At 38.4% G+C, this 13,938-nt stretch overlaps 1 protein-coding gene across 1 annotated transcript; it reads left to right on the top strand.

Annotated features, from left to right (window-relative positions):
* Positions 1–300: 300 nt before the first annotated feature.
* On the top strand, positions 301–13,052 carry rgma (repulsive guidance molecule BMP co-receptor a). Its single transcript, XM_051871224.1, has 4 exons — positions 301–845; positions 3,361–3,476; positions 7,043–7,560; positions 9,718–13,052. Exons 1-4 carry the CDS (start codon positions 832–834, stop codon positions 10,417–10,419), a joined length of 1,350 nt encoding a protein of 449 aa, XP_051727184.1. The 5' UTR covers positions 301–831; the 3' UTR covers positions 10,420–13,052.
* Positions 13,053–13,938: the final 886 nt, after the last annotated feature.

Genomic DNA, 13,938 nt, shown 5'->3' with positions numbered 1-13,938 from the left:
CTTTCCATTAATTTACACAGTAGTAGATTGGTGAAGTACTGTAGTTGTAGCCTAGATATGGAAAATGTACCCTATCTCTAATTTTGAGACACATAACGCAAACAACAACAATGAATTACAGACAGAATTTTTTTTTTTTATGCAATTACATTGTAACAACGTGCTCATGCATTTAATTAGTCTGTTTAATGCTATAAATATAAACTATTATAATTTCTGTAATCGCTAGGCTTCATATATTTCAGGCTTAGTTTACCAGACATAACCCTGCATTGACTATGACAGTGAGGGGAGTTCGAGACTGTAGCGCTGATCATTCTGCCTCACACTTTCAAACTCGTCATTTCACAACACTGAGGCGAGGAAACGAGCCAGCGCTATCAACACTGCTGCCCTGAGGGCTCTTCCTACTCAAGTCCTGAGAGCCACAGAGGAATCTGGGAATACCACTGCAAAATGAAGAACACTATCGATTCGAAAACATTTCCGAGGTTTTCTTTTTTATCGTTTGTGTCTCGATAAACTGGGTGACGGATCATACCTTCATTTCCAGATCACGGCACCGATGAAAATAACATCAGACACCGCAAGTAGATTAGCAGCGCTGAGATAAAGACCTATCTTGCCTTTAAAATTATCGGAACAGGGGACATCATGCAAGGACGACAGAAGCGCTTCATCCCTAGTTTTACATCAATATATAGATTTAAATAATAATAAAAATCGGATTACTGATACAAAGCACGCCTGCACGCGCTTCAGTCGGATTCGTCCCACAAGCTTCATCCCGGTTCCGCAAAGAAACTCAACCCTAAAGTGTTGAAGAGCTCCATGCATTCAAAAAGGTGGGTTCCTGGTGATTTCTTGACAAATGACTTATAAAAATATTTTAAAATAGTCTGCAGTGGTTACTTTATGTGAAGACCTCCTCTTATGGTATAGCCTATATCGCCATGCATCTTATATTGCCGATTTTTAAGTCTGCATCACATTGTAAGTGTGTATCCCAGTGTTTTGGCTTCAAGAATGGTCTAAAAAGTGAAGATTGTATTTTTTTTTTTTTTATAAATTAGAATAGAAGAAAAGAAAAACGAGATTTTTAGTGATTGCTGTGTTCTTTTGCTCTAAATTTGAATATTTTAACGTCTGCCGCGCTAGAAATCATACGCTTTTGATGGTTAATTAAGCTCACAAATGGTTAGACTACACCGGTGCTGGGTTCACAACACCATCTATATCTTCTCATTAATGATAAGGTACCATAATGTCATATTTTGGCTTTATGTACCTCCATTCAAGTAATTTTCTCTAATCTGAAATTATAGACATCACAGTTGAACTGTAAATAATATAGTGGTTCTTCTTTCAAAACCTTATGCATGAGGAGAACTCATCTCTGGAGATATCATTCATTCTCAACCACTGTGCAAGCGCCATCTATTGGACTGCAACAGCTGACCACTAAAACACAACCATTACATATCCACATTCCCTCTTCTTCTGTAGGACCTTTCAATTACCTTGACCTGTCAAGATCTCAATAAGACCTTTATGATCAGATTGCGTTAATCAATAGCTTTTATACTTTATAGATGGGAAGCATCCTTCATCTCATTAGTTCACACAAATAAAAAAAGTTAGTAAGATTACATATTTTATAAATAGCCTCATATAGCAGTGCATCATGTTAAGGAAAGGTAATTTGGGAGTCTGAAATATGAAAGAAATGTAGTGATATAAAGCTTGTTATTGTGTTATATCACATATTGGCTGAGATGTTTTGAAAGCCCTGGGCATTGATGACAGTGATGTATGATGATGCTTATAGGTGGATGCATTTATGTTGACAGAGACAGACCACTATGTAACAGGTGATCATACATTGTGTTGTTGCAGTTTAGTTGTGGGTGGTATAGAGCTTCTCTTCCATTTCTGATTTGAAGTGTTTGGACAGAAGCTTCTGTCCCTTCTGTTTCATATAATCAGTCTGCTGTTTGTCATAGTGTACAAATAAAGCATACATTCCCACTGCAGTTTTAATGATAAACTGATTCTTTCTTTTGTATTTAAATGAGCCTTTAACATAGGGATTTCTGCTCCTGAGGGTCACTGTCCTGCAGAGTTTAGTTCCAACCTCAATTAAACAGACCTGAACCAAGGTAATCAAGGTCTTCAGGATTACAAGAATCTTCCAGGGAGGTGTGGGAGCTACTCTGCAGGATGTTGGCCCTTCATGATTAAACACCCCTGCTTTAAGCCTTTTAATAATTTCTTCTCAACTATGTAAGCATGTAAATTTTATTACTTGGACAGTCTAAAAAAACATTTTCCATTATAAAATTAAATACATAAATTGTTATTAAAATCATGTTATTTTATTCCTCATCACAATTATAACTACACTAAAAAATGCTGGGTTAAAAACAACTCATATTGGGTTGAAAATGGACAAACCCAGCAGTTGGGTTAAATTTAACCCAACTATTGTTTAAAAAATACTATATGGCTGGCTTAAAATGAACCCAAAATAGGTTGGAAATTAAAAATTAGACACATAATTACTAGAGGCAACAATAATAATAATCAAAAGGTAAACATTTATTAATAAGCAATTTGATAAATGTTTAGTGTTTAATTATTATTAATAAACTTGTTAATAAATGTTCATTTATATTAATAAATGTTAATTTCCAACCTATTTTGGGTCATTGTACTTTCATTTATAGTGGACAACTCCGTTTGAAATACACTAACTCTCTTTAGACCTTAAAGAATTTTTTGTGCACAAATAAGATTAATGGGTGAATTTGTATAAAACTCCAATAAATGCCATTTTATTATCATGCACTGGTAATATATTCTGTTAATACAGGCTACTAACAACATCTCAAATTTGCATCTTGATTTAAATATATTTCCTTTCTCATTTTGATTGTCAGAACTGAAAATGTATGAACTCGCACAGGAAAGTATTATTTACACATTAGATATGTATTAAAGAGTAACAAGTAATGTGTTCACTTTCTTGAGTTCGCAGCCTACATGGCAAACGGGTAAAGTACTTTTCAAAGCACAGGCGTAATTTGAAACTAGTGAGGGGTTGGTGGAGAAACAGTGACTTCTTATTGGTGCACTACGCAGTGTAGGCTGCGCCCTCTTGACACTAGCAAACTCGAAGATCGATGGCACGTTTCTAGTGAGGGTTGGGAATGTGTGAACACGGAGAATACCTGACAAAAGCAGCGATATTTGTACGACGGAATGATTTCGGGGTGTTGCGGTTCTTCAGCAACTCCTAATCAAACGGAAAGTTGCAGCATTGCTCTAATTCGCGTTTCTTTACATTGCTGGTGTAAATAGGGAGAGGAGAGGAGCGCTGTCCCGTGCTGGATGGATGGTTATGGGGAAAGGAGCAGGACCATCGGCGCTACAAGTCTGCCAGTTCCTTGTTCTGTTTCTCTGTCTGTTCCCAGCAGGTAAGAAAAAGCATTTATCATAAAGAATCTGGTTTTAAGACTGGAAATGATTATACGAATGTGTTTCTTGAATCTTGGCATTTAATTCTCAAAGTAATGATGTAGCCTATTAATCGCTACAAAAACACTTGGAGCAGTTGAACATGTTGAAATGACGCCGACAAACGTATGCTTTGTTACTTAGCAGCAAAGTAAATGCAGTTGGGTGTATTTTGTTTAGTCATGACCCAGTTACGTCTGGTGAAAGTTATTTATCATCTAAAACACCTCAGTGCACATTCCTGCATAATGTACGCTTGAAAAATGTTGTTGTTTATAACTTTAAAGTTTGCACCACTCATAATGCGTTTAAATTGACGGTGCTAAATTTCCATCTAAACTTTTCGCATTAAAAAGATGCGGAAAAACAAATGTGGGTGCAGAGCTAGACTGGTGATTTTAGTTGTTTTAAAGCCAACGTTTAAACCGTACGATAAAAGCGTAATGGTGCGAAGGTTCGGTTCGATTCTGCTGCACTACCGCAGTGTTTCCCACAGCTCTGGCCGAGACGTGCTGTTGTGTTTGGGGGAGGGGAAGCGAACCCTCCACATCTATAACATGCCTTCGCTCGACTTGTGGGGGCAAAATTTCCAAAAACGATTTCACAGTAAAGTCTTTTAAGACCGTCTTCACTGGTAAAAACAAGGTTCTTAAATGCAACAAAAATCTAAAAACGTCATAAACTATGTCTATATACATTTTTATATAGGTCTATATGTTAAATTCACAGAAAAATTAGTCTGAATTTACAGTACTGTAAATACTGGGTAGTACTACATGGACTTCACAGTGAACAGAAGTAGGAAAAGACCGTGAAATTATAGTGTTGTGTTGAATCACAGACATTATCACTGTCTGCACTACACTACAAACTTGTGTACAGATTAGCTGCAATATTTTCATGTCCACAGTGTGATACTAACACTTAAGTTCCCAGCCTGAATTATGCAGTTACTGTCACTTTAAGTTACTTGTTTTGTAATGTTCAGTGTTTTATCTAAAATTATTTATTGTCACCATTATTGAGATTTTTCTATAACGAGTATTGATGTCTGTGCATATAGATGACAACCTCTAAAATTCATTGCAATATTGCAAATACCTTCCCCTTAACACACACACACATACAATATATATATATATATATATATATATATATAGTAACATACAATCAATATAATAGTATTATCATTGATATTAAAAGATAAATGACCTAGCCTGCATTGATGTCACAGTAAAAATCTGAATACAACAGAAAATTACTGTTTGTAAAGCTGTCGCCTTTGGCTTGCTTAGTTGGGGACACTTGATATTCCACAATGTTTTTGATCTGCCTGCATTGACACCATTGTATGCGAACAGAACTGAGCTGGACGATGACATCACTGTTTTCTCCAGTGCTGATATATAGATAAATGAACTAATTATTGATTTTTACAACCGAATGAATCAATACTGAATTTACTTAAGCTGGACAAAATTATTCACCAGTTATCACTGTAAAGCTGCTTTGACACAATCTGCATTTTAAAAAGCGTTATATAAATAAAGGTGACAAGTGACAAGTAAAGCTCTTAAAATCCTGGCATGTTTACAATGTAGTATGTATTAAAAGAAGAAAAATCTAATGTGTGTTGAAGAGTGTAGGCACTCTCACATGATTATTGGTCAGCAGTGTTTTCCAAATGTGATAATGAATTCCTGTATATGTCATTATAATGGAATTTACAAGTGTTGTTTTGATCTGTCAAGGTTCTGGTCAGTTGTAAGTAGTGTTCAGTTTGATTTCACACCCTGTGTCCCATCTTCTTTCAAGTTATTTAACGCCAAACAAAAGGCAATCATGCAAGTGCTAGTCGCTGACATCTTAAATTAGCCTATTGTCTCTTATCAGATGGTCATAAATGCCCTTTATAGCTGGTTAGGTGGAAGATGCATGTCTGTGACTGGGACAGCAAAGATTGGTGCGTGATCATTTGGAAACAAAGTTGTGTGTAGTTTTGGCATGTCATGTTTTATTAAACGAAAGGTATCATCTTTAAATGATGAAAAACCACATGATTCAAAAGCCTTCGGATTTCAATTCAGCTCTTGTAATCCGAGGAAGGGGAATGTGCTTGAAATTGCTTTTGCCTTTGATTACGGCCTTTTGCTCTGGACAGGTGGCTATCTCATATCCAGTTTGACCTGTGGAATGGTGAGACCTACTCTGTGTTCCACCCATTGGTCCTGGAGCCAGTTTCTCTCCAGAGATCCTGTTTCTTTAAGGCTGTCCTCAGCCCCCCTTCCCTCCTGCCCTGCATGGCTGATGAAACTCTACCTAATCCCTTTACACAGGGCTAATTTATGACTCTGCTGGTTTCTTCTCAATGGCAAATTGCATTGTCTTCATTCAGAGTCCTAGGACTACACCCACACACACACACACACACACACACACACATACAAACATCTACCCCCTTCTGTTAAAGCCCTAAGTGATTTTTTTCAGATGTGCATTTGCCCTCGGTCACTGACACCCACGGTGCTTTGCTCAAAAGCACCCCCACAATCTGCTTAGCAATGCAAAGAGACAGCACAAGCAAGGTGTGAATGAGTGTAAATTTGATGTGAGATGATTAGCACTTCTAAATAATAGACTTTTGTTGGTGTGAATGTCAGTTTGAAGGCTTCCTTCCAGTTTGTCTTAATGCTATTAATTTGTGTTGCACCTTAAACAGTGTGAAATTGCTAGATATCCAACTGGGAGCTTGGAATCAGCTTTTTTCGATAAAGCATATCCCATTTACTAATATAAAGTGATGTCATTCATGGTGAGGTAATGAAGTTAGATAAGCCTGTCGAGAGTTCATTACTTTGTAATGATGCCTATTTAGATGCTTATTGCTTTACGTTTTGTATTACAATAGCTCTTAAGTGTTGAGCTTTTCTCCCCAGTGATATAGACATAATAAGAATATAATCATTTTGAATTTCACATAAAATCAACAAATGTTGATTGGCCTACTTTAAAGTTTTTTGTTTCATTTATTTTTGAAAAGGCAACAAGACAACAATAGCCTTACTTTATACTACATTCAGAGCACTTAGACTTGATGGAAGTTGGCAAAACACAGAAACTTGGAACTTGGTTGGAATGTTGTTGTTTTTTATTACTGATGGAATTAAAGCCTCACTTTGTCCAGATGTAGAGAGAATTTATGTGTTGTTATGAGGGCCTTGAGCAACTGGCATTCATGAACATAACATAATAAATTGAACTTAATTTAAAGGTTAGTACTGAAATAATTAAAATAAGAAGTATGAAATGTGTATAAAAAGTGAAGAGTGGTTGTAACAAATATAGGGGGCTATTCTTGATTAAAAAGATAAATGAAAAGTTTTTTCATTATAACTGTTAGTTTTCAATTTAAAAGCTTAATCAGTTTTGTCAGCCACTTTGGTTGATGCTTATTTAATTTCAGCTTTCTGTAAACTTGGTTTGACCATGCCAGTGTGTTTATGCTATCTCCCTTTTTGCTTTACAGCAACTCTGCAGTGTAAGATCCTCAAGTGTAACTCCGAGTTCTGGGCCTCCACCTCCAGCTCTGGCCCAGAAGAGGAGTTCTGCACCGCTCTGCGAGCATACAACAACTGTGTCCGTCGCACCGCCCGTACGTGCCGGGGTGACCTGGCCTACCATTCAGCCCAACATGGTATTGAGGATCTTATGATCCAACACAACTGCTCCAAAGAAGGGCCCACTACCCAGCCTCGTGCCCGCACACCCCCGCCCCCAGTACAGCAACCACCCCAAACGGACATCCACGTTCCCTCTGATGGGCCAGAGGTGTGCCATTATGAGCGGAGTCTACCACGTAACGCTGCACCTCCCAATTACACTCATTGCGGCTTTTTTGGGGACCCACATCTCCGCACATTCAACGATGACTTTCAAACCTGTAAAGTTGAGGGAGCCTGGCCACTGATTCACAATAAGTACCTGTCTGTGCAAGTTACAAACACTCCTGTTGTACCTGGATCTTCTGCTACGGCTACTAGCAAGGTAAGGATTTGTTTTGCCTCACATAAACCAGCAAAAGTCATTTCAGCATTGGTCTGTCATCTTATTTCACCAGCTGCTTTTCAACTAGCTCAACCTATAAGGAACTTTTTTCAGCAAGGAACTAGTTAATGATGAAAGCGTGGTTTCACCAGTGGGAAGAGAAAACAGACTTCTTAAGTGCAGACTCTAGTTAGCATTTGGATGTGTTCCACAACAGATGAAGATGTGATAAGAGGAACAATTGATGAAAGTCTGATTAACGTTTTTTTTTTTTTTTTTTTTAAAGAATGTCAGAAACAAAAGAGACGTAATAACTTATGTTGTTACCAGGCTCAAGTGCCTTAATTTTTATTTACTTATTTTTTGGACAGTCAAGACTAATGTTACTATATCTGTGGCAGTCCTTGCCATTATTTGTGTGTGATTTAAGAGTCTTGTTGTTTTAACTAAGTGCTCAGTCCATACAGGAAACTGCTGATATTTTCTCTGCATTAGTTGGCCCTCATACCTCATAAATTATCATTGTTTTGCTTTACGGCCCATTGGACAAACTGGGGAGCTGCCTTAGAATTGGCCAGCTGTGGAGCCTAAGGTGAAAGCACAGGACTACAAGTTTATGTGTCCGACATGTCTGATGTCCTTTTGGCTGCTGTAATTGTGTGACCAGGGTTAAATGTTTTTCAGAGTTTTTCCTCGTGGCAGAAAAACACAAGTACTTTGTACTCAGTCACATTAAGAAACAGAGCAATTTTCTGCCATCAAAAACCTCTAATGATTCCCCATTAAGTAGAAGGACCCACAGTTCATTCTTGTAGGAAAGGAAAGGGATCATGATATTTTTAAGTTGGCTTTTTTTTTTTTTAAATAAATGACAGTGGCTCAGAGACAAAAGCGAAAACAGGTCTGCAGGCAGATGTGCAAACAAGACGTTCCTTGTTTATTGATAGCATTGAACAAGCTCTCGCTGTCCTGCGAAAAACAAGCCTTGGGTGGGTGGCATTAACAGGGGGGCAGCTCACTGCACCATTAGTGATTATAGGGTGGTTTGGCTTAACTAAGTCTCCACTCGGACGTAGACACACACACTCATATGCATCATTTGCAAGATCAGAGCAGCCTGGACGTCCCGAGGTCACATATGTGTCAGCAGTCCATTGGCCCCCTAATGGCAGCTTGCTGGAGGAGTCAGAGGTAGGAGCAGCCTTCTCTAATTAGCCCCTGTGCAGGCTGTGCTCTCTAGCTGGCGCAAGTCCACTCCCTGGAGCTGGATCCGGGGTTCACAGGCAGGCTCTGAGCAGCATGAATGGATTGTCTTTGTGTCTGCATACTGAGGCCTGCTGTAACATAGACTGGACCTGTGTTTCTCCAGAGTGCGTTTACATTGGCCCCCTGTATCTTGAGCTGCTGCTGAAATGTGACATTACGAAAGCTTCTGGGCTTGGAGGGTCTGCACTACACAGTCCTCTGGTTTTATAAAGACAAGGCTCAGTTATGCAGAATGGAGTAGTGACCATCTTTTGCCATATGCAGTGGTGCATAAAACACTTTATGTCTGGCTGCTGTTTGTTGGCTGGTTTTGATTGAACAAATGTTGCATTTTAAATTTTGTACACTTTGTTTTTTATCTACTTTTTTCTAAAATCTGATTCTGGCGTTAACTAGCACAGATTAGGGTTGTCAAAAATACTGACTTCGGTACAAAGTTGGTACTGATATTTAAAAAATTTGACGATACCAGCATTTTCCCCTAGCATTTTGAGTGCTGTTGAGCGGATTCATAAAACCCCTCTGATTGGTCATTGTAAATAGACATCTTTGACGCTCTTCACAGAGCGCTTACGCAGATACACATGGGAGCGTTTGAAAGATTATAGCCAATCACAGACATGTCATTTGCTCAACATCTGCTCAAAATGCTAGGGGGAAATGCCAGTATCGTCACATTTTTCAAATTTCAGTACATTCGACTTGGTACCAAAGTCAGTACTTTTGACAACCCTAGCACAGATTTTACAATTCAGTTTATGTTTGTTTTCTGTTCCTTGCGTTTTAATGTATTTACGCCTAAAATAATAATTAATCTTAATATGGCACAATTTAAATAATTTTGTGAATGTTTTGTTCTCACTGGTTCTCACTCTTACTTCTTTACCACAGTTAACAATCATCTTCAAAAACTTTCAAGAATGTGTAGACCAGAAGATGTACCACGCTGAGACTGACGAGCTTCCAGCTGCATTTGCTGATGGTTCAAAGAATGGAGGTGACCGCCATGGGGCCAACACTTTACGTGTGGTAGAGAAGGTGCCCGGACAACATGTGGAGATCCAGGCACGCTATATCGGCACCACTATCGTAGTTCGGCAAGTTGGCCGTTATCTCACCTTTGCGGTGCGGATGCCAGAGGAGGTCGTAAATTCGGTGGAGGACCAGGACAACCAGGATCTTTACCTCTGCCTGCATGGTTGCCCTGCCAACCAGCGAATAGACTTCAGGACATTCAAAGCGCGGGCGGCAGAGAGCCACGGCTTAGGCAGGGGACGGCCAGGCAGTCCTACCCAAGGCTTCACTTATCAGTCAGCCATGGCCAAGTGCAAAGAACGTCTACCGGTGGAGGATTTGTACTTCCAATCCTGTGTTTTTGACCTGCTATCTTCTGGGGACATTAACTTCACCCTGGCAGCCTACTATGCCTTTGAGGATGTTAAAATGCTCCACTCCAACAAAGACAAATACCACCTCTTTGAAAAGGATACAATATTCAACTCTGCCTCAGACAAATTGGGTTTTAGTTTCCTAGTCCTCATCAGCCTTGTTGTCGTACAGTTATGGACTGACTCGTGTTCCATTTGTCTGTAGTCCCCATTGGATATCCTTGTTAGATGGTTGTAAGAAGCTGTATGCATGTGAAATGCTACTCTCACTGTGTTGTGTTCCATCTACCAGAGGCTGGGCTTCCCAGCTAGAGCCTGAGCTTCTGCCGAAGGCTTTCACACTTGTGTGTCTTGTATCACGCCATGGACTCATCTCACCTTATCATCACGTACGTTCATTCATCAGGCCAAAGCAGAAGCGTTCCTGGAGATCCACCCATCTCTGCAGTCATCCTGCTGATCTCATAACTGCTCAATGACAGAGAAGGCAGTGCTGAGAGAGCCTAAGACTCGGGTCAGATTAAACCATCCTTGCTCTCAGAGTGACGTGCCACTGACAGGAGTGAGAGACGGATGATCCTTTGCAGAAAGAAGAGTTTGGAGATGGTCTTCAGTTCACTTGATGCCAAGTGAGAGGTGAAGTATGTCTCCCGGAGCCAGGTTGAAGGACATGACAGGAGCTTTTATTAACGTCTCCAAACGATGGAGGGCCAGCAGGAGTTCTCTCTTTGAAGAAGCTCCAGCTCTGGAAAAATGTTAGCTTTCTAGTGAAAGCCCCCTGGCCAAGGCCGTGTCAGACTAGTAAGTCATGTTGTCTACAGAGAAAATTAATAGGCCATAACATCAGGCCTTTTGTATAGTTTGTCTATGTGTGTGCAAGAGAAAAACGTGTTATTGTGTGGGTGATTACATGAATGTGTGTGTGTGAGAGAGAGTGTGTGTGAAGTGTTTCATAATAGCTGTATATTGCACCCAGGGTCCTAATGTAGCTCTGGTGTGGTGGTTCATGGGTCAGTAAGAACTTTTACTACCTGCCAAGAACTCTTTCCTACATTTTATATATATATATATATATATATATATATAAAAGGGGGTGTCAACCATAGTGTCAAGCAGACTTTAAACTACACTCATACTGCTTAGGTGTTATCATTTTGAAAAAAAAAAAAAAAAACATTTATTGAATTCACACCATTGTCAAATTGGGTGTTCGAATTCAGCCTGAACAAATTTTCAGGTGGATAGAGAATAACTTTCTTTTCTTTATTCACAAAGTAAATGCCATCAAGTCGAAAAATAAACAATTCAAGCCATACAATGGTGTGGCCCAAGACAGAGTTGTCTTTGAAAATAGCACAACTGCTTCAGATAAACATGTTAATGGAAAAAAAAAAATCACGTCAGTATGCAGTAGGTTACAATTAACATATATATCCAGGAGAGAGCCAAGTTCCTCCATACAATATTTGCAGTTTGAGATGGGACCCACAAGGCCGATCCATCAATCATCCTTACTGCTTCTTAAAGAGCAACGCCTTGCTCTCCATTTCAAAAGGGTGTCGACGTGGCTGTGCTGTAGGCCTCGTTTAGCTCACGACTCTGTAGATCTGTGAATTTATGGCAGAGGCGTTTTGCCAAAGAACAAGCCATGGTGCCAACAATTTCCCAAACAGCTGAATTTTCTCTTTCTCATGGGGCCTTTGTGGTTCACTTAAGTATTTAGGCTCAAACCAGATGTTCTGATTGTGTATAATATTAGAAGGTGCTGCTAACTACAGTATGGTGGATGGACCAGTGCAGGAGCTATTATGAACATCTGCCATGCATTTCTTGTGACATTTGAAATGAGGGCATTCGCTCTTAAGCTATTAGCAGGCTCAGGATTACTGGCACTCAGTATTGTAAATAGCTGTAGTAGTATTGGCGAGCTAAAGTCACATGATACATAGCACCACTATTTTGAAGAGTGAAACTGCACCCTTGGTAGTGTAATTGTTTTATAGGCCATGTTTAGAGACTGTTGGAAAGGTCTTTGTGGAATATGAAGCCCACATAACATCATCATGTCATCTGTCACAGTTGTCTCTTATCAGTGTTTGATTTCTCTTAGTAAGAAGTTTGAACTATGAAATTATGGTTTAGATATTAATTATACATAAAGAATCCTTTGAGAGACTTCACAGTAATTTATTCTTACACTGTAAAGTTTTGCGAGCCTTACTACTGCTAAGAAAGCTTGTGTTGGTGCAGTTCATGGCTTTAAAGAGACATTTGAAAGCATACAAAATGATTGTAATGACTTTTGTGTTTAAGTGTGCTTGTGTTGTCAGTGCTTTTTGGATTTATATGTGTAATGTGACATGTATATAAGTTTGTGTGATTCGGCAAATACTATTTTGTGCTGTTTTTTTGGTACATCAGAGGGTGTAGTGAAATTTACCTTTAAGTTTAAAGGGATATTGTGTACACAAACACCACAAAAACAAGATAAGGGACTAATTACGATCTAATTTGGAACAAGAGTATATTACTTAGTAACTAAATACTAGGTAGGAAACGTGTGACTTGCGGTGTTCATGTGTTGTTTATTACAAAAGCACTTTATGTTTTTATTCTCTTTAACCTAGCTCTTACATGGTTTTAACTTGATGGTGAAAAAGGTTATCAGACTTGTAACGCTAAAGAAAAGTGAATGATAATGTTTTCAAATGTATTAACATTGAATGGGAGATACCAGACAGCTTAGTCTGTTTTTGTATGTAGGACTAAAGCGGTGCCACACACCACCTGTAAATACTGTAAATTATTTATTGAATAAAAATAAAAGTGTCATGTTGATTTCTTTTTGAAGTGAAGGTTTTTGTATTCATGTTTCTTGTTTGAATTCATGTTTTTGACTAAGGAAGTGACCAAACTATAGCTTTAGTTTTTCAATCCAAGTATGTTGGGCTAAGACTGCCACCTGATGGTATAATAGGTAAACTCAAATTGCTAAACCATGTTAGACTACAACTATGATTGTCAAGAGTAGAATTAATGAACGTTACCGTGTTTGAGGTCTATAAAACTGCAGAATAAGCTTACACAAATGCTAAGCAGAAAGATTTAATAAAGATTTTAACAAGTTTCGTAACTAATTCGACATTACAACAAAACACGTGATTGGTGTCGATATGAGGGACGTTACCAGCGCTCTAACTTTATATTTATTCCTTTTTTGATTTAACTGTAGGCGAAATGTACTTTGTTGATGTTAAAACGTGCTGAAAAACTACAAAATATTGAATGTGTGTCGTGTATTATGTAGTGAAGTCTCTTACCTCAGCAATCCCTGTCATTCCTCTCAGAGTATTCATGCACGTAAAGCGCGCGAAGCGAACGGCTGAGACAATTAAGCTCAAACGTCTTTTTTTCTTTAACTTTTCTTTATTTAGAGGATTATCCTAAATCACATTAAATAAAATATAAATAAAAATGTAGGTTCCATAAAACTAGTTATGAAAACTTTGGCTGAGGCAATTAAGCTCAAACTTTTTTTTTTTTTTTTTTTTTTTACTATTTAGAGGATTGTCCTAAATCACATTAAATTAAAAAAAAAAAAAAAAAAAAAAAAAAACTTGACCAACTAACTTGTTGAAACTGAATCAGTACTGTAATTGACATTGTAGGTTCCATAAAAATATGAACTATACTATTAGTTTTAAATGAAAAACAAAAACAAAGA

The sequence above is a fragment of the Ctenopharyngodon idella genome, chromosome 18, assembly GCF_019924925.1.
Source record: "Ctenopharyngodon idella isolate HZGC_01 chromosome 18, HZGC01, whole genome shotgun sequence".
NCBI lineage: Eukaryota > Metazoa > Chordata > Actinopteri > Cypriniformes > Xenocyprididae > Ctenopharyngodon > Ctenopharyngodon idella.
The sequence above is the reverse complement of the archived record's forward strand: the minus strand, read 5'-3'. Positions and strand labels throughout refer to the sequence as shown.